The sequence below is a fragment of the Onychostoma macrolepis genome, chromosome 24 (assembly GCF_012432095.1).
Source record: "Onychostoma macrolepis isolate SWU-2019 chromosome 24, ASM1243209v1, whole genome shotgun sequence".
Lineage (NCBI taxonomy): Eukaryota > Metazoa > Chordata > Actinopteri > Cypriniformes > Cyprinidae > Onychostoma > Onychostoma macrolepis.
Window position 1 is genome coordinate 13,525,605 of NC_081178.1, and position 21,745 is coordinate 13,547,349.

The window sequence follows — 21,745 nt, forward strand, 5'->3', positions numbered from 1 at the left end:
ACTGCATAGTAAATTACACTGACAAGGTCCAGAAAACTATGAAAAACATCGTCAGAAATCTGCCATCAGTAGTTCAACCGTAACGTTATGAAGCGACGAGAATACTTTTATTACGGAAATAAAACAAAAATACTGACTTTATTCAACAATTCGGCACAGTAACGTCACCGTAGCACCATTTTGGAGTATATAGTTCAAATCAAAGCGTAAATTCATGTAGAAAACGTATCCTTGTGTCATGGCTGACACAGAAAAGCATACAAAATTTTAAATTTTGGGTTGGAGTATCCCTTTAATGATGTATTTGGTCTTGGTGGAATAGATCTGCTATGCTGCTGCTACTGCTGTGGCAGAGCAAGTACCGAGACTTGCTACAGCCAATACATCCACAACATGCTGCTGTGAGCATGTAAGAAATACCGCTGAAATAACCCCCATATAGTGTACATGAATCACCTCATAGAAGATCTATACAGGTGGAGCTGGGGAAGATGGAGGGTTTCTGAAGCACACTGCAAACTGCTACAGCAAGCACTAGTCATATATTTGAATGTTGAGCAGCTAGCGCATTGGCTACCGATACAGGAGAGAACCAATCAGCTGTGCCATGTGATAATGATGTCATTAGGTCAGAGTAAGTTAGACCTATCGGACTGCGCCATCTAGAGTTTCATGCCAGAACTCTGTATTTACATAAACTAGAGTGTATTCTAGTTTAGTTGTTTTAGCGAACATTTATGATTTCAATTTTTATTATATTATCCTATAAGATCTTTAATTCATTAAAAGAGGCTAATTGTTTTTGTAAAAAACGGCACCCGCACCGCCCAAGGCCTGTACATCATCTTACATTTCATACTGTTGAGAAACATGACGCAGGGTTACAACTCACTGCGTGATGTAGCCTATAAAATGCAGTTATGCTCCCTTAAAATTTAAGATATTGGGGCAAAAAATGCCCCTGTATAAGTTAAATGAAATTTAAATGATAAGCGATATCATACATGCAGTGAGAGCAATATCACACCAGTGCTGTTATTGTCCCGAACAGCAAATGTGATTTTAAACAACAGTTCAGTAAATAAGAAGTTTTATTTTGTTATATTTTAGATAGGCTACAATATTATCCTTGCTCAATTTTGCTAAACAAAAATATTACCTATAAAGCCACAGCAGAACTGTTGTGCGTCTCTTAACAACACAGCAGTGATTTTTAGTTTCTGAACGAATCTGCGTTTTGAACGAATCGGGCGAACCAATGATTAAATGACCCATTCATAAAGAGAGTCATTTACTTAATTCCTGAATGAATCAGCAGTTTGAAGAAATTGAATGATTGACTAAATTACTTACTCATAAGACATTTACCGCCACCTACTGGCAGTTTTAGTTTCTTATTTTGCATATCATTTAATTGAAAAAATTGATAGTTAACCCAAAAAGAACAATTCTGTCATCATTTACTCACCCTCATGTTATTTCAAACCTCTTCCACTTACATTCTTTCAGGAAACATAACAGAAAATAATGAAGAATGTTGGCCACCAGAAGAAAAAGACTGTTGGTAACCAAGCTGTTTTGGTTAACAATGACTTTCAATGTATGAACAAAAAATACTAATATGTTTCTCAAATGATCTTTTATGTTCCATAGTTTATATTAGGCTGTTGTAGCATAAACGTTTATATGTAATACATTTTATGTTAAAATATTTATTTCTAAAGCTACTTTGTAATATCTTCTACTCTATACTTTTCTCATTTAACACAATAAAGTCTTTAAGTTATCTTTTGGGGGTATTTTCACAGCTAAATTTAATTTGTGATTAATCACCACATCATGCAATTAACTGGATTAAAAATTTGAATCGACTGACAGCCCTAATATATATATATAATAAGAATATTTAATACGTATATTAAAACAGCTTTGGGTGAGTAAGATTTCAGCTAGATGTTTTTAAAAGGGTTGCTGTTGTTACTTTATTTTGTTAAGCTATAGTAGCTTAAAAAATTCTTTTTTCAGTATGACAAGCAGTTAAAAAGCACACTAAACAACAAAACAGTGACAAAATGTCAAGCAAACTCTATCTGCCATGGGACTTTAAAAACACAAAATGTATTCACTTAATTTTAATGATCTGAGGTGCATCAGCATCAGCTGTTTTCAAAGACTCATCAAAGTGAATTTGAACAGTACATGCAGCTCTACATGACTGAGCTGGTATAAATTTTATAAGTCTCTTCAGGTGCTGGCGAGATTCCCTTTAAGTGCTCTACAAAGTTCTTGTCAAAAATCAAAATACCGTCGTGATTACCCTCTCGAAATGTGGCTCCTTCCCTGGCCTGATGACTAACTTTAATATTTGGCCTTGATATCTACCCCTACAGCAACATCAAGGGAGCAGAATAGTAATGGGCCGTAAAGTCATCCCATTCTGCTGCTATTACCAAGAATGAGAGTCTGAGGTCCTAAATCACTCAGGGCCACAGCGGGCATCCATTAAACAGCCTTTAATGAATTAGCCATAACCTCTGGGAAGACACTGCCTTCAATGACATCTTTTACACAAAGCGTGCTTTTCAGCGGACACAAAAATCGTATCCAGTAAGGCAGCAGGAGCCTTGACCATCTGAGCTGAAGGGTCTCTACAGCATCACTTTGTGCTGGATGTGTCGTAATCTGAGGTTAGCAGGGCTTCTGTTGCAAGTGCCATCATCTGCAGAGGTGCTGCTGTAGAGGAGGGAAGCAATATCCTGGCTTGTGCTACAATAGCTGAATCAAAAAGTTTAAATGAGCGCCGCTATGAGGTTCTAACCCCGAAGTCCACTAGAGAACAACACTAGAGCTAAAAGCTCTGAATGAATCACTCAGCCGCGGCAGAAACGCCTCCGTTGCATGAGGAGAAATGCTTCTGCTCTCTTAAGAAACATTTACTTGTCAAACAAAATCTCTATTTTCTTTTAAAATCTTGTTTTCAAAACAATATGTGGCTCTTGCAAGTAGTTAAGGACTTCATTAAACTGATCAGTTTTTAGTAACTAGTTCAACGGCCTTTTCAAATTATTTAATACAGGCTCATTCACATTATGAAAGATAACTGCAATAATAACTATATAACAAACTAGCATTCACACCAACAGAAAATAACATTATTTTTATTATATATTGTTATATATTTATTATATATGGGATGGATTCTGATTGGCTATGAATGTTCGGCTAGAAAAAATAATTCTGAAAAGGATTCCAATGACATTGTTCCTCTGTTTTCATTAAAGTTGTTATGTGGACTTCCCCATACTCATAGAATTACAATGATTATTAAAAATGTATAGATACAGTTATCGTTATGAGCAGTGTTGGGGAAAGTTACTTTTAAAAGTCATGCATTACAATATTGCATTACTCCATAAAAAGTAACTAATTACATAACTTTTTATGAAAAGTAGTGCATTATATTACTTTTGTGTTACTTTTTGTCACCTGAGCTGGGCTTGCTTAGTTATTTTTAACAACAAAAACCCAAAGGTTATATTTTTGGCAACTGTAAGGGACCTTTTACAGTGGCCCAGTAGTGCAGACAACACAACTAAATCTCCACAACACAAAGGAAACAAGCCGCAACATAATGAAATCTCCACAACACAATGGAAACAAGCCACAACAAGGAAATTAGAGCAACACAACAGAAACAAGCCACAACACAACAGAAACAAGCCACAACACAATGGAAACAAGCCACAACACAACAAAATTAGCCACAACACAACAGAAACAAGCCACAACACAACAGAATCAAGCCACAACACAATGGAAACAAGCCACAACATAACAGAAACAAGCCACAACACAATGGAAACAAGCCACAACACAACAGAAACAAGCCACAACACAACAGAAACAAGCCACAACATAACAGAAACAAGCCACAACACAACAGAAACAAGCCACAACACAATGGAAACAAGCCACAACACAACAGAAACAAGCCACAACACAACAGAAACAAGCCACAACACAATGGAAACAAGCCACAACACAACAGAAACAAGCCACAACACAATGGAAACAAGTCACAAAACAATGAAACACAACGGAATTAGAATTACAACAATTATTAAAACTTTTTAGACACAGTTATCATTACATTTACTGTCCTTGGTGTGACAGGGCCTTTAGTTGTGGAACACTTAGTTACAAACTTAGACGCTACAAACGGAACTACATTTTTTCAGTACACTTTGTCATCTGCAGTTTTTCCCACAAGCTACTTTTTTTCTATCAAGTGACCAAAATCTATATTAGAACACTACAAGTGAACGTTAATCACTAAACACAACAACTTAGAACAGACTTCATTAAAAGCACTAAATGGAACTAAAGCAGTTATGAATTCTAATTAGCAATTATTTACACGTCCCCATAAGTCACCATGCTTTGAGCTAAAACGCAAATTAAATTCTTCAAATCGCAAGGGCTTGTGTATTTCCCTAGCCACAAAACTCATAGAAGATGCAACAATATGAAATTCATCGTACTTAGTCTTAATAGACAGCAAACTTAAACTTTCCAAACACTAAGTTTACAAAGTCTTCAAAGAAAATCCACTAAATCTTATGCAGTTTATTTGCAAGAACAAAAACACATTTAGCAAAAACATACTGAGGTAAATATTACTATTCAATATTTACACATCATAAATGCATTAAATATTAAAGAAGAAAATATGGCTAATGGCAAAATTAATTAATTTGTCTTTCTCACGGACTGAGCATTGAGGTCAACAGCCTATTAATTCTACATTCAACACCAAATGTAACACTGTAAGCTCTCAGTTTTCAGTTTGAGTAGGAGCAGGTCAACACTTTCAGAGAAAACAGCAGTCATGCCCTTAGTGTAGCTGAATATTTCGTGGCTTGTTATCTCAAATAACTGTAACACATGAGTTGTGGTGCTTCTCCTTGGCAGCTCATCATGATTACCTCACCCTGGTATTTTTTCTGTTATGCCTTCATTAATATATTCCCAAAGGTTTTATAAACACATACGCTGGAACTCCTCTCAACATACACAAATCTGCCATGCCTTATGCGTGTGTATGAGCGCTGTTTATGAGGGCTATAAGTGTCATCTAGCTGCTGGTGGTAAGTTGCTTAAGGTTAAGTGTCTTGGCAGGTCTTTTTCCCAGGAGGAGGCATTGGATGGAGTAACTCCAGTCAAAACATGCAGAATTCTCTTACGTTGAACTTAACTGTACATCAGCCTCAGGCTATTGTGAGAAGATAAACTCACACTTCTGCACTTGTTATCTGGAAACATTCACTAATGTGCAAGTAAACACTTCTGTGGTTATGATTAATCCACAAAATATGGGAATAATTAAAAGGTGAGAGAAGAGTCAAATGTTTTAAGTGAATTGAGCTTTTACAAAGTAGCAAAGCAAATACATTTATATTTTGAAAATAATTTCTTTTGAAAGAAATTAATACTTTTATTTAGCAAGGACACATTAAATTGATCAAAAGTGACAGTCAAAACCTTTACATTGTTACAAAATATTTCTATTTCAAAAGTTCTTTTAAAATTTCTAATTCATCTAATAATCCTAAAAAAAATTTGCAGCGGCTATTTGCACTAAGTGTAAGTAGCGATAGATAAGTGAAAATATCAAGATTTTCTGCTATTTATACTACTTGTTGCAAATAGTGGCAATTATCTGCACTTCAGTATTGTATTACATTATAAAACGGTATGCAATAATAACGTATTGAGTGTAAATTGTAATTTTAATTCAAATTATTAAATGGATGCTACTATCCTACACCTACCCTAACCCTACCCGATACTTTACTTTTACGATGTCATATAAGATTTGAAAAGGAAGAAAAATAAAAGTTCGGCAGAAGGCAGGTTTGTACGGAGCCCCTAAAGGGACATTTTCGTCAGCATATGTTTGAAAATCTTAAGACATGTTATATTAGGAACTGTATTTAACGAAAATAAAGGCATTTATTTATCAAGAAAGAAAGAAAAATGTCAAAGAAATGTCAAAGAAATAAAAAACGAAAATGAAACGAAACTAACAGCAGTTATTGAAAACCAAACTGAAGTAAAGTAATAATTATCAAAAATAAATAATCGCTTTCGATTATATACATATTTGACTGGCTTTTAGAGTTGTATGTGGGACAATAGGCTATTGCCATATCGAAATCTAAAATTTGAGCTTTTATACTGTAGCTACCAATCCTTCTAGACCTCAAAATGCGTTTTAAATGTCAGAATCAGAAAGAGCTATTGTCAAGTGTGTTTACGCACAAAAACACAAGAAATTGTCTTGGTGACAGGAGCATCCAGTGGAGAAAGTACAGAGAGAGTGTAGTCATGCATATAATTTAAGGTAATAGAGTGAAATATAAGGCTAATAATAAACAGAATAGACAATGCATTAAAAAACAATAACTATGGTAATAAAAATATAGATAAAATAGAATTATGAATGTGCAAATGTTTTAGGTTATGTACAACATAGGCCTATAGAGAAAATAGAAAGAATTATGAATGTGCTATTTTACAGATGAAAAGTTTTGAGAAGTTATGTACAGATGGACAGTCCTGAGATGTTAGGCTATGTATTGTTCAGGTGGAATATAGCCTGAGAGAAAAAGCCGTTCTTATGCTGTTCAGTAATGATTTATCTGTGTCCGAATGCAAGAACAGACACAATGTTTTAGTATTGAAGGCCAAAATAGATCTCAATTAGGCTAATTCATGCACATGCATGCTCTTGTTTTCTTCTGTGTAAGATGGCAGAAGTGATGCAACAGGAAACTGTAACTATAGTTTCTCGTGCGCACGCGATAGTTTGCCAATGTCCCTTTAGGGGCTCCGTAGGTTTGAACCCGGGTCAATCTCGTCAAAAAGACCTTAGCACGCTTTATTATCTGCACCACTGGAGCTGATTATTCATAGCCGTTTTTTATAATGTCAACTATCCCAATCACATGTTGGTGTGCAGAGTTAGTGTAAATAGCCTCTGCCAACAAGGCAGGCTATTTGCACTAAGTGTAAATAGACACTCCGAAAAAAATTATCATGACTTCCACACAAAAAATTAAGCAAGCAGCACAACTGTTTTTTAAAATTGATAATAATTAGAAATGATTATTATTATAATGACAAATGTCTCTTGCCATCCCAGGTAATCACATTTTTAAACATATTAAATTATTCAATTAAATTATATTTCAATATACAATAGACATATGTTTGGATCATCATCATAATATTTCTTACAAAGATTAAACAGAGTAAGTATTAACTAGTTTGGTAAATCTGTTTAATAAAGCTCATTCCTGTAGCTTGTAAATGCGCTATCCAGAGTGAGTGACTAAAACTGGATTTTCAAAAACTAATAATCTGCTAAAATTAAAGAAATAAGTCTACTGTTATTTACTGTGATACATTTCTATTATATTTACTATTACAAATCAAAAACAGGGCCTACCCAGAAACTGGTCTCCATTGTACTAGATTTTTCTAAAACCCCAAAGGCAGAATTATTCGAACTCATACAGGAAATTACAAAAGTGATTACTGGTAGTTTATCTCTCAAAAAATGTTTCTCTCGTTATCACACTCAAGACTCAAGGGAGTCTGGGCAAGAGCTGAGTGTAATGAGACAAAACAAGACTAATAAACACAGCACCATGAGATGCAACAAATATGCATTTTTGTGTTCATTACTTCTTTTTTTTCAAAGTGCATATGGGGCTTAAGTGCTGTCATGCAGCTTCTAGAAATTTCACTTTGAAAATGTCACCAATTTGTAGAACAGTCAGTGTTTTTTTTTAATTTTATTTAAAAATAAAACAAAAATCATTTTGTACCACATGTAATCAAAACTAAATTCAAAGCATCTAACAACCATATTTGAAAAATGTGTCTGTGACAACATTTCTGCAAAATTATATTACATTGCTTTTTTATCTGAAACAAATTTTTATTACATTAGTTGCTGTGTTTATTAGGCCAGTTTGAAAAATTACATGTCCAGTGTGCGGAGCTAAAATCCAACACTAGGGTTTCACCAACACTAGACCCTATCATAAACCTAATTGAGTCGACAGTGTTAAAAAGCAAACATAAAGATAAAAGATAAAAACGCATTTGCTGAAGCAACCATGCCATTTTAGTTTGCTTCCTCTAAAATGTATTTGAAAGTATTTGAGCTGTTTTATTATATCTTGTTTCACAGGGCTCATACTGCGTGCTCCTCATCACAAGTGCAACGCTGTACCAGGTGAGCCACTGAGCAAGTTTACTATGTCAGAAAAGCCATACATATAGAGCTTATGTGATGCAAATGTCAAAATATATTCGTTTACAAATCATGTACTACAGTAAAAGTGTTTATTAAAGTAAAACAGCTTATTAAAGCTGTTTGTTTTAAAGTCAAGTTCAAAGGTCATAGTCCAGAGCAATCACAATCGGGTGGAAAATTCTCCTTTTGCAGAAACGGCAGGTACACAATGAAGCAAAAATTTTCAGTCATGTATCTGTCACTTCAGTCCCACCGCAACAACACCCCCTGTGCCCTCTGCAGGATTTAATAGGAGGAGGGGTGCTTGCTTTTTCACGACGAGCCCCGGCCTCCGCAGAAAACTTGCTAGAGATTATTCTCGTTGACAGCTCGCATTAGCAGATCAAAGGCAAACAGTTGGGCTACATTACTATTCCTTCTAATGTCTTCAGTCAGAGCAGTCGTTTGGCACACCTTTAACATTTAATGCACGTAGGAGGCGGCCCACTTTCACCCACTCAGAGCTACAACTCTTCATAACCACTAAAGACAAGCTTTTAGATGACCAAAGTTTGATTCAGTTTCAAAGAAAAGGTGAAGTTGATCCTTAAAGGTGAAGTGTGTAGTTTCTTCAAACCATTTGTTTGTCTGAACAATGGAAGATTTTGGTGATCTTGGTCATGCAGCAATCACAAACGTCATATTTAATATAAGAAAAGCATAAAAATCCTCCATGTTCCTTTATATAATTTAAAAAGGAAGCAAAAACTGTCTAACATTGAGGTAAAGATGGATTGCACAGTGCAGTATATCTGGTACACAGCACAAAACCAATGTCCTCAAAACTGTTTCTCTTCTTTTGTTTAATCTGAGAGCCTTCCTCTCAATAGGCCATTCCTAGAGGAAATAGCATTTTTATTTTATGAAACAAAATGAACAATTCGAAAAGCAAATGCTATTGAGAAGCTAAAACCCAATGATGTAAATGTGAGCCCTTTCTAAATCTAAGCCTGACAAACTGCATCAACTGTAACATCAGTGGGAGTTTGCTGGAGATTTGAGCTGTCAGGGGTAATGAATGTCTCCTATCTAGGACAGGCCATGTAAATAGAGCACAGAGGATGGTGCAGACTGGGAGACGGTCCTCTGGGATGTCCGTGTGAGTGTGTGTTTGGTGTTTGAGTGGGTGGACAGACCTGTGGCCTACAGGCGCGCGACTCACCCAAGTTCCATTTAAGCCCAGAAGTGGTGGTTAGACAAGGGCTGCCCACAGGAACCAGACTACACCATTTCCCTTCCAAGCCAGTGTTCACGTTCAGACGGTGCTGTCTGCCCTGTAAGTGTGAGCGAAAGAGCAGGAGATGGTCATAGAATGGAATGAGACTCTATTCGAAAATCTAGTAGATGTGGGAAAATAATGAACATAAATTAAGATATTTTTGATAAAATCCGAGAGCTTTCTGACCCTGCATAGACAGCAATGTAACTACCACGTTCAAGGCCCAGAAAGGTAGTAAGTGGTACACTCATGAACGCGCCCTGAAGACTGACAGTGAAGAGAAGAAATTATAGAATAAAGTCGTTTTTTTTTTCTTTGCACACAAAAAGTATTCTCATAGGTTCATAAAATTAAGGTTGAACCACTGATATCACATGGACTATTTTAATGATGTCCTTACTACCTTTCTGGGCCTTGAACGTGGTAATTCTGTTGCTGTCTATGCAGTGTCAGAAAGCTCATGGATTTCATCAAAAATATCTTAATAAGAAAGAAGGTCTTAGGGGTTTGAAACGACATGAAGGTGAGTAATTAATGACAGAATTTTTATTTTTGGATGAATTATCCCTTTAAATATCTGTCTAAAGTTATTGTATTACTTCAGAGTATTTGAAATACAGTATGCCAGTACATTCTTAAGTCTGCCTGTTCACTTGGAAGCAAATTAGCAAACTATCTTAAATAAGTCTGGGTCAGCTGGTGGTTTTAGAATTGTTTATAAATGTAATATTTATGTAATATTATGCCGAGAGAGACTCTAAATTCACATATGTGACCCTGGACCACAAAACCAGTCTTAAGTCGCTGGGGTATATTTGTAGCAATAGTCAAAAATACACCGTATAGGTCAAAATTATAGATTTTTCTTTTATGCCAAAAATCATTAGTATATTAAGCAAAGATCATATTCCATGAAGATATTTTGTAAATTTACTACTGTAAATATATCAAAACGTTGTTTTTGATTAGTAATATGCATTGCTAAGAATTCATTTGGACAATTTTAAAAGCGATTTTCTCAATATTTTGATTTTCAGATTCCAGATTTTCAAATAGTTGTATCTCGGCCAAATATTATCTGATCCTAACAAACCATACATCAATGGAAAGATTATTTATTCAGCTTTCAGATGCTGTGTAAATCTCAACTTCGAAAAATTGACACTTAAGACTGGTTTTGTGGTCCAGGGTCACATGTTCCTCCACTGCAGACCTGCATAAATGGAGAAATAAACTGCCAGAAAAGCTGAATTTTAAAACTTTCTCACCCGCAGAGGCACTGGCAACCCACCATTTGTAATGCTGTTCTCAGTTCTCATCACAGACAACAGTCTGGTTCAATATTGTGATCATTTCAATTATCACATTTCTAAAGTGGTGTATTGTTGTCGACACACACACACACACACACACTTAAAAGTAAAATGAATGACGAAGCTTCCAAAATTACAGATATTCAGATAACTGGCTGGATGTTCCAAGAACTATTAATTAAGTAATAATTAGCACCTATTACTTTTGGCAAGTTAGATGCTATTATATATATAAATGTTATAATGTTTTATTATAAATGTTATAAATGTTTTATTTTAATCTAAACATGCCTTGTGCAAACTTCAAAGTTTGATTATTCAAAACTCATTTTTATCCGTCTCTGAAAAGCCAGGAATAGCAGTAAATGAGTGCTGCACAGACAGAGAACTGAATTCATGTTTTATAAGTCTGCTTTATGAGGGACTGAAGCAGTCAAGGACATCTTTATATAGACTGAGATGCATTCATTTAAATTTCTAGATAGATTAAGATTTTCACAATCATCTCAATGTCTTATATTCTCTATATAGCCTCAGCGGTTGATTAAATATTCTCATGCAGAATGCAAAGTAATGCAGCCAGAGCAATTCTCTAAGGTTTCTTATTAGTTGGACAAGACTACTATGTCTTACTATTTTCTATACATGTCTGCAAAATTCAAAACAAGGGCTTGTCATGTACTATATAGTGTTATTGTGCAAATATGAGCTGGTCTGATCTCTAAAGCATCATAAAATACACACACGCATCTCTCACATGCCTTTATTTGCTTTATATAGTAGTGTTGAATAAAAATGTTGACAATGCTTTCAGTATTTTTTTGGATCAAGAGTTGTGACCTTTCAAAAGTGCACAAACAGGAAACAACGCAGAAGAGGCAGTAAAGTGTCTCTGCAGTTGTTAATTGCTTAATATCACCATTGTGTGCCGCAATCAGGATGTCAAAAGCACACGAGTGCAAACACTGATTATTACATGCTAATGAGAGGGAGAGAAGTGTTTACCTCTTGGAGGAGGACAGCCAGAGAACGATCATGTATTACCACCACAGGCAGGTCGGTCATCTTCTGGGCATGAAACAAAGTCTCCACTGTGGCCATGATCTGGTCAAAGCGGCCTCCAAGACCACCCAGGGTTACGATGGCATCTATCTGCAAAAAAAAGGCAGATGAGTAAACAAATAAATAAAATAACCACAGAATGAACAAATAAACCGATGAATGAGAGATTGTGAGTTATGTTGCACAAAAAAAAGAATGTACTGTATATACAACTATCCAAACGAATGAATGAACAGATGAATGAGCGTACAAATCAGTGAACATGTGTGAGCAAAGTGGCAGAAACTGCAGGACAGATGTTCTTTAAGTGCTGTAGCACGAACAAATGACCAAAAAAACAAGTGAGAAAACGAACAAACAAACAAATGAACAAATGAACAAACTATTTTTTTGTAACTCCAGGATAAATGTTCTACATTTTTCATAAAGTGCTGTTGCACCAACAAATGAATCAAAATAAGAAAAATAATCTTATTTCAAACAGAAAACAAGATTATTTTTCTTAACCCATTGGCAGATTATTTTGCTTGTTCCAAGCAAAAACTCACTTAATTTTGACTTGTTTTTTTCTGAAATCATTTTTACTTGTCTAGAAAATCCTTCTTGATATAAGAATTTTTAGATATTTTGGCTGGAAACAAGACAAAAAATCTAAGTAAGAAAAGCATTTTTTGCAGTGTAGGCCTACCATTTTTTATGCAACCCAAGGGTAAATGTTCTTAAAGTCTTGAATAGACAAAGAAATTAATGAATGAACAGATATATGAGCAAACAAGCAAAATAATGAGTGATTGTGGGAGCAAAACAAGTAGATTGAGATTGTTTTATGCAACTACAGGATAAATGTTTTAAAATGAACCAACAAATCAGTGATTGTGGGTGCAAAGTAGTGGATGAAGTTTATTTATGCAACTCCAGAATAAATATTTTAAAAGTGCTATTGCTTCAACAAACGAATACACAAATAAACAAATGAATGATTGAACGAACGGACAAACAAATGAGCGATTGTGGGATGTAGATTCTGCAAGTTGATGATAAATGTTCTAAGAGTGCTTTTCCAAAGTTGCACCGTAGCTTTTTCCTTCCCACTGCAGCCAAAAATTATGTCCTTCTTCACTAAACAACAGAGTCATACATTATGGAAAGTATTCCGAGGGAACAGTGCGGACCAGAAAACGTTGACTTGGCAGAATGTCTTTGATATTTGCTCCCGGGACCATTTGTCTGAATACTGCAATGTACCCATCACCCTGTGAGATCCAACAACTCTACGAGACAAAAATCTCTTTAAAATGCACAGAGGGTAATCAACACTTCACTGCCAGCCCCCACTGGCTCATTTAAATAGCGGGACTTATGAGACATCTGACACATAAATTGTTCATGTTACAGTGCCTCTGTAATTATGTGGACTGATTGCAAAACTTTTTTAAAAAGTGAAGCAGAAATGATATGTTTGCAACTTGTACTCGGAGTCTGAGGGTCAAAGTATGTCTTCACATTACCAGCCAAGTCTAATATGCCAGTTCAAAATGTTTCAGCAAAAACACAAAACCGACATCTCACAAAGCCATTTCTGTAATTATTGGCATAACGTCTGGTCCACTTTGCAACTTATTCTGTCCAATTAGACATGAAAAACCATGGTTGGACTTGCTGATTTTGGTTTGCAACGTGCATCAAATAGTCCATAAATGTTGACTGGCATTCTGTTGGTGTGTCTTCTCAGGCTAAAACCAATAAACTGGAGTCAACGGTCTAAAACAAGCAGATAAATAAATATTTTAATAGTTGTATTCATGTTTTAGACATCCAAAGACTGACATAGAGTCAAATTACCTCATTCGTTACCTCAGTGACCTTCAGCACAAAGCTTATTCACTTTTAGAAGTGTTACTTGTCTTTTGTGAGTGCTTGAAGACACAAAAGGTAGCACTGAGATACAGAGGTGAATATAAACGCAATAGGAAGAAGCAAGAAGGCCATAGTATGCATATAGATTGAGCTTGAGGCCCGTATATTGGTAAAACTCTGGAGTGTCTGTGACGGTGATGGGCATCTCTGTGAGGACCAACAGACAGTCTGACAAGCCTGGAGCTCAGGCTGGGGTTTAGAGGAGGAGCAGACAGACACACACACACAATATCCATACAAAACCTCTCTGACAGCTCCTGGAGGATGTGAATTCACACTGAAGCTGAGGTGTGAGCTCACCTTTTATGTTTGACAGGTATAAAAAGCGAGTGAGAATGAAACCGCTATCCTTCCGACTCAAGTTTTCACAATGAACTTGAGTTCTACTTTTCTTACTATTGTAATGTACTCATCTCAATACTTAGATGTTGTGATTTAGTACACATATTCCTGCATTCCAGTGTGACAGAGTAACACACTTTGCTTTGGAGTCATAAAGGCCCTGTTTAAACCTCCTAGTAACATGCAAATACCGGTATGTTTTCTGTAACCACTTGAGATTAGGAAGTTAGTATTAGTTTAGTAGATTAGTAAAATAATAGTAAGTAAACAAATTTGTTTTGAAAAGCACACTGAAAAGATTGTTTTTTAAGTGTCTGTACAACCGTTGCAAAAAGAAGTGCACTTATTTGTATTGAATGTGCACTTGTAGTGTACTTCAAACCTTGAAAGTATATTTTTTAAATATCTACTTGCAGATAATATAAAATGAATGTGATAAAAAGTCGATTAACTGAAACATCAGTTTCATGTATGTTTCTAAACACACTTTTTAAAAGTGCACTGTTAAATTAAAACTTTAAAAAATTTTATATACATTTTTAATAACCTTATTTGATTAGATGTACATTGATGTGTTGACTAATATAAAGCACATGTAAAACTTGATTATAATTTTAGCTGTAGTTTGTTTGATATTACATTATTATGTTAAATGTACTAAATTGCAATTTATAAGAAATTACATATAAAGTTGTAATTAAATCACACGTAAGTGGGTCAAAAAGCTGTTAAGTTCAGCTAACTGCATTTAATATAAATTAAATAAATATACATTTCCAATCAACTGCAATTAACATGCAATTAAGCATCTGCAATTACTACATTCAGTTCTCACTTAAGTATATTCTTTTAAATTATATTTTTTCCCCATAATAAGTACTTGTTTTTTAACGTATGGTAAAGGGTATGTCGTTTTCAACTAAACTGGTTATATTTTAAAATTTCTGGCATTATTATTATTATTTTTTTTTAAATCTGTTGTTTTAGCATAACAGTTGTTGACTGGCAGGTGAGTCGCAATTTTCAGGATTTATGATACAAATGCAAAATGATCACGTATGTATACCTGGCTGTCACCGAATGTGGTTTTAATAATCCAGTCACAAAATGCTGACCACCTGTGGTCTGATCACCTGACATGTATATTAATACCAGGTGCAAATGAGGTCAAAAAGTTAGGGATTGAGTCTGAAGAGTAAGAGAGAACATACAGAGAGACAGATTTATAGAGATGCAGCAGAAGAGAGATGGAGTCCAACCTGCAATTTCTGTGCTTTGATCTCCTCCACCATAATGGCCAAGCACTTAGTGAAGTCTGTCAGATCCTGGTCTGGCGTTTCCATTAGCTTGCAGTTCTGGAGCAAAATAAGTAAAAGGGTTCAGGTTTTTATGGCTGTACACTAACATTCAAAAGTTTGGGGTCAGTAAGATTTTCTTTCAGAAAAAAAAACAAAACAAACTTTTATACAGCAAGGACCAATGAAATTGATCAAAGGTGACAGTAAAGACATTTATAATCATGTAACCAAAGATTGTCAAATAATTGATTATTTTATTATTATTTTTTTTTTTACTTTTTATTTATCAAAGAATTCTGGATTCCACAAAAATATTGAGAATTGTTAATACAGGGTGAATTCAGGTTAACTGGGACACTTTTCAGTCATCTCAAAGCATCGGTTACCGGAATTGACTCTTATTAGTATATAAACATGTTTATCAACTGTTTATCATTGATAATAACAAGAAATCAAATCTTTGCCATCGCAGGAATACATTACAAATAAGTATATTTTACAAATAGGAACATAATTTAAAATATATTAAAACAGTTTTTTAAATTGCAATAATATATCAGAATATTAATGTTTTAATTGTATTTTTAAGCACATAAATGCAGATTTGGTGAGCATTAAAGAACAAACAAAATTCAAAACAAACATTGCCCCCTAACCATTGGAAAGTATGAAAGCTGTAATTGGTCATAAATGTTATAGCAGGATGTTTGTGATTTAAAAAAAAAATTTTTGGCTGAAAGTGGCACAACTGTTTAGCAAAACTGCTCCTATTAAATCCTTTTTGTTGATGACCACAATAAAATATTGAAATATTTCAGAATTTGATGCGACTGACAAAATCAGATCAAGTATTAAAGGGGAAAACAAGGGCCTTTTTAACTGTAAAAAAGAGTTTAGAAACTTTAATGATGCACTAGTAGAGACTGGCTTCTCCAAACAAGCACCTCCTGTCGCTTTTTGTCTGATCGCACTTTGTGTTTTGTAAATGGGATCTCTTGTTGAGAGTCAGGAAGGGCAGAGGTGAACGTCGCTCGTTTCCAGTCTCAGTTCCCTCCAACGGCTGTATATAAATGACTTCTCAATCGCAGCAGGTATTGCAAAAATCCAAACGTCAGCCGAGAAGCTTGTTTCTGTTGCGGCTTGATCTTTCCTTTATCCTCCACAGAGCATCACTCTGGTTTTATTCCTTTTCAAACCCATTTAAATTCAGGCGTCATGCTCTGTCAAACTTCTGTTTCCCCAAAAGCCGCATGCACCGGCTTAGAAATGACATAAAAATGCATGTATGCAGGATTATAACAATGCAAATAACCTCTGGTACTCATTACTTAGCAGATGGTTTTCATTCAAATTGACGTACAGTACACTAATTTCAGAGACGGTCCCACAGGAGAAGAGTGCAGTTAAGTGCTTTGCTCAAGGGCACAGTGGAGGCCTCTCTGTAACACTTCACTTCACAGGTTCACCAGCTTTGTTAAGAGCTTTAGCCACTAGACTGATACCACACCACACTGCACCTTTCCAGAATGACAGGAAGTCAGTGGCGTGAATCTGTGAAATCTACATGACTTGAGGAAGTGAGTGGCTGGGGGGTACGGCTGGAATGGACAAAATATGAATCTCAATCAGAAAGTGTGTCAGCCCATGTTTGTTTGCAAAGAACTTGCATTAATATTTAACTTATATTTATATCAGGACCCAAGACCAAAATTGTTCGTCGTACCAAAGTCCAAAAACTGTTTCAAATCAAACATTGAAATTCATTAATATTACAATGAACTTCATAGGCCAAATATTATGCAAAAATATTAACATAAAATAGGCTAAATATGAAAACTGAAAATTCTGGTTTCTAAATGTCTATTTAATTTTGATAGTTTCGTCCTCTAGGCCAGTGGTTTTCAAGCTTTTTAATGACAAGGACCCCTGAATGTGAAGCTTAAACAGTAACCATCAAATATGATGCTAAGATCCTAAATTACAAAGCAGATATATATATATATATATATATATATATATATATATATATCTATATATAGATATATATATAAATAAATGTACAAAGACCCGATTATACTGTACAAAGAGTGCGAAATTAAAATACAACATGCATCCAAAATGAAACAATCACCTTATTTGTTCTCATTATTAGCAAATTATTAGAACAATTTATGGAAATGTTTGGAGAAGCTGTAAACTAAATCACAATTAATCTCATGATTTCCAACCAGTCTTAAGATGGCAGAATAAAAATGATAATTTAATTTTTTTTAATGTGTTAAAAATAATTAAGAGTTTTCAAAATTATTTTTTATATTTTTATTCAATATATTAATGTATCACATTAACTTGGATAGGCCTAAAATCTATTTGAAAAAAACCAAACAGTGGCAAGATTTTTAATGTTTTTAAAGAAGTCTCTTCTGCTTATTAAGGCTGCATTTACTTGATCAAAAACACAGAAAAAAAACAGTAATATTGTGAAATATTATTACAATTTCAAATAACAGTTTTCTATTTTAAAATACTAAATAATATAAATAAATAAATAGAATTTATTCATAATTATAATTATGATTTTTTCAGTATTGTTCCTACTATCTTCAACAGGGCTCTGAACCGGTTCAAGGAACGAAAACGAAAACCAGAAACGAACGAAATTTTGACTGGAACAGAACCAGAACCAGAAACAAAATAAAATTTTATAGTTCCGAACAGAATCGAAAATTTGAAATGGCCATTAACCGGTTAATAACGTTATTTTATCATTCTATTTAATATTTGAAATTTGCTGTCAACCAATCAGGAATTCAAGTAGTATAGAGTGGGGGAACTATGATTTTAGCACTTCCGGTTGCATCGTCCCAGAGTCAATGGGTTTTTTGAATGGGATTTTGGTTAAATCCCTTAAATATGGTTTGTGGTTCCAGGGGCCGACTTAGCGATTTGGGGGCCCTAAGCAAATTCCAGGTATGGGGCCCCCATACAATAACTATGTGTCCTTTTATGCTTAACCCCTATTTTGCTCACTCACTCTAGTTTTTAGTTTATTTATCCCTTCACAACCAGTAGTAATTAGTCAACTTGCTGCTGTTCTAAAGCCAAATTAGGCTACCTTATTTTTTTTTTTTCGGCTCACAAAAGGAAGACATTATCAAAAAAATAAAAAATAAATAAAAAAAAGAAAAGAAAAATGCATGCACTTGTCCATTTAATAAATTGTAAAAATGTTCAATCTTTTTACAAACATAAAATTATCCCATGCAACTCATTCCATATTCCAAGTGTTTATAACCCTTATTTTACTTGCTCGCTCTAGTTTATTGTTTATTTGTACCGTCACAACCAGTAATTTGTCAACATGATGCTGTTCTAAAGCCAAATTTGGCTACCTTATTTTTTGAGTTTACAAATGAAGACATTATCCAAAACAAAATACTTGTCCATTTTATAAATTGTAAACCTTTCCAATCTTTTTACAAACATAAAATTATCCCAGGCAACTCATTATATATTCCAAGTGTTCTGAGGGCATACTGTAGGCTTTGCCGAGAAACAAATCGAAAATGAAACCTATTATTAAGGGAAAATCTCCAGGCATTGCATTCGTGCATTTATACGAGTACGCGGTAGTTCCCGCCGGTGCGCCTAGGAGAAGCACACAAGAGAGTCATTTTGAAACATCAAGATAAATAAAATTGTGACTTGAAACACAATACTTTCTTTACTGAGGTGAATATCTCTGTTCTGAGACAGTCAGCCTAGCATGAGCGCAAAGAGCGCTCCCTCATAATTATTATAGCTGTCTCACTTCAATTCATTGCGATCTCACGACGTTCCGTTAATAAGCTCTACACTGCACAATTAATCTCTTATTTACATCGTATCTACATTTTGTTATAATGAGATGATCCCCGACCTTGCAGAACTCAGCACTTGACAAAAACTCAGCATTTTGATCGGTAAGTGGATTCTAACTTAAACACTTCTGGTCACTGCGTTCAGGAAATCAGCGCATGTGTCTGAGAACGGCTACATTGCTCAACGCTGCAAATATGTTTCGCCAATATCAGATGGGGCCCCCTGATTCCCCGGGGCCCTAAGCGGCCGCTTACCTCGCTTATTGGTTAAGTCCGCCCCTGCGTGGTTCACACAGGCTCAAGATACTTTCACGTTTTATTCTACGACATAAAACACACCAGTTACACCTCACTCGTGATTTTTTTAAGCTGTTAAATTGCCTAAAAAAGACGGTTGCTAACAAGTTGCTAAATGGGACTACAGGCGCTGTCGGAGACATTCAACGGCATCACGCCGAAGAGTTTATCAATTTACAGTATTTTCCAGTTGTAGCATAATTTGTAATACAATTAATTTTAGAATAACCAATGAATAGTTTCCCGCATTTTATATTTTTGTTCGACAATGTTTCTTTTTTGCTTTGCCCCGAAATGCGACACAAGTCTTCGGATGGAAGAAGCTCGAGTTTATCGCTTTCCTACTGATACAGAGACTCTGGGTTCGTACTATAAGGTAAACTCATATTACGATTATTACAGGTAAACACCACATTTACTGGCTTTACGTGGTGAAAGTGAAACTCTAATGATGCATAGTGCTTAAAGCCAAGTTAAAATTAAATGTTTACGACACCATGAAGCTGTTAGAAAGCATATTGACTGAGGATTTCATAGAAGCAAGGATAAAATAACATTTTGTGTATCCACCCTAACAAAATGATAGCTGAAATGTGGTACTTTGTTGTAAAATAAGTTTAATCTTACCATATCCAAAAACCCGCTCACTCTGCTGTTATTTAAAAGATTAAATACGTGGGGATACGTTTTTAATTAAAATATTCATATTAATCAAGGATTTATTTATGCACCTTATTTCGAAATGAACAGAAATACGTGCTTTAAATGTCCTTTAGTTAAGATTATTTCATTTATTCACTATACTATTTATTACTAATGTCTCATTTCAGCTCTAGTTTTGTATTTATTCCAGTTTATATGAAACGATTCATGTAGTGTGGATTAAAATTCATATACAGAGTAAATCCTTTTCACTGAACATGTTAAAAATAAGTTTGAAAAAGCTGTCTGGAGCGCGGTGGTGGTGACGCTGAAGGCGAGCGACCGTGGTGCTGTAGTTTGTTTATAGTCTAAGTTTAGCTTTTCAGTTCTGGCGCTTTTATTTAGGCTTCAAAATTCGTCAAAGTTATATTATTTTGTGAAGATTATCTTGATGGACAAAACGTGTAAGTTTCATGAACTATGATTGAACACAGAGCTTATTTTTTGCGATTATCCAAAAGCCTATGGAAAAATCCCATTGGCTTTTTGTCGAGGGAACCAGTTTCATGCTAACAGCCGATCCGCATACAAAGTTACGTCATAGTTCCCCCACTCTATTAACTATGCAAATGTGACGCTGACGCATCCAACGAATGTAATGGTCGCCCGCGCTCAGCTGTGAACTCTTCATATTTAGTTGCAATGGCAATACACTGGCGTTAGAGATTATCTGAGGATAGTGTAAGATGGATTCAACAGATCTTACGCACCTGCAGCGCTTCTGTGAACGGAGAAAACAAAATAAAACTATAGGCTTACATAAAAAGGAATATATATGCCTATACACTAAATATATTTCACTTACAGATTAATGAAATGAAAGAAAAAAAAAAATGTTACGCTTACAGTTCATTGTGACACGTTCCAAAGTTCTCGGAAAGGAAAACGAGACGGCAGAAAGTAGTTTTCTTTATTTTGCAAAAGCTTTACAGTTTTATTTGTTTTGCAAAAGCTTGACAGTTTTGAATGATGTCTTGAATCTGTATAACCAATAAGCGTTGGTATGGCCATATTGCGCTGGCGCCTCACGCGCACACAGACGCAACATATTTTTGCGACGTTGCAGCCGGTTCATTATCAAAATAAAATACAGTTAAAGAAACGTATAAAAAGTTACAGTGCTCCGTTGTCCAATTTGTTGCTTTCAGCGTGACCACCGCCTCAGTGCTGATATAGCCGATGTGAAGGATGATGTTTTACGTGGATGAAAGTACAAAGCCTATAATAAATAATATTTTAGCATCCAGATACGTTGCGAATATGGAAACATCTTCGATTCATGCTGAATGAGAGAGGTAGGCATCAGTTTCACCTTAAATTAATTTGCTTTTGGATTGACGTTTTTAGCATTTTAGCCTACATCATTTCTG

At 35.1% G+C, this 21,745-nt stretch overlaps 1 protein-coding gene across 6 annotated transcripts in view; it reads right to left on the minus strand.

Annotated features, from left to right (window-relative positions):
• Window positions 1-21,745, minus strand: part of tpk1 (thiamin pyrophosphokinase 1) — a 78,496-nt gene that overhangs the window by 25,289 nt on the left and 31,462 nt on the right. For 5 of the 6 annotated variants that reach the window (XM_058765062.1, XM_058765063.1, XM_058765064.1 and 2 more), the window contains 3 exons: window positions 15,478-15,573; window positions 11,903-12,049; window positions 9,528-9,639 (listed from right to left, as the gene is read on the minus strand). In XM_058765062.1, coding sequence (XP_058621045.1) covers window positions 9,528-9,639; window positions 11,903-12,049; window positions 15,478-15,573 — 355 coding nt within the window. The remainder of the gene's footprint in view (window positions 1-9,527; window positions 9,640-11,902; window positions 12,050-15,477; window positions 15,574-21,745) is intronic. The other variant, XM_058765066.1, reaches the window with a different exon arrangement.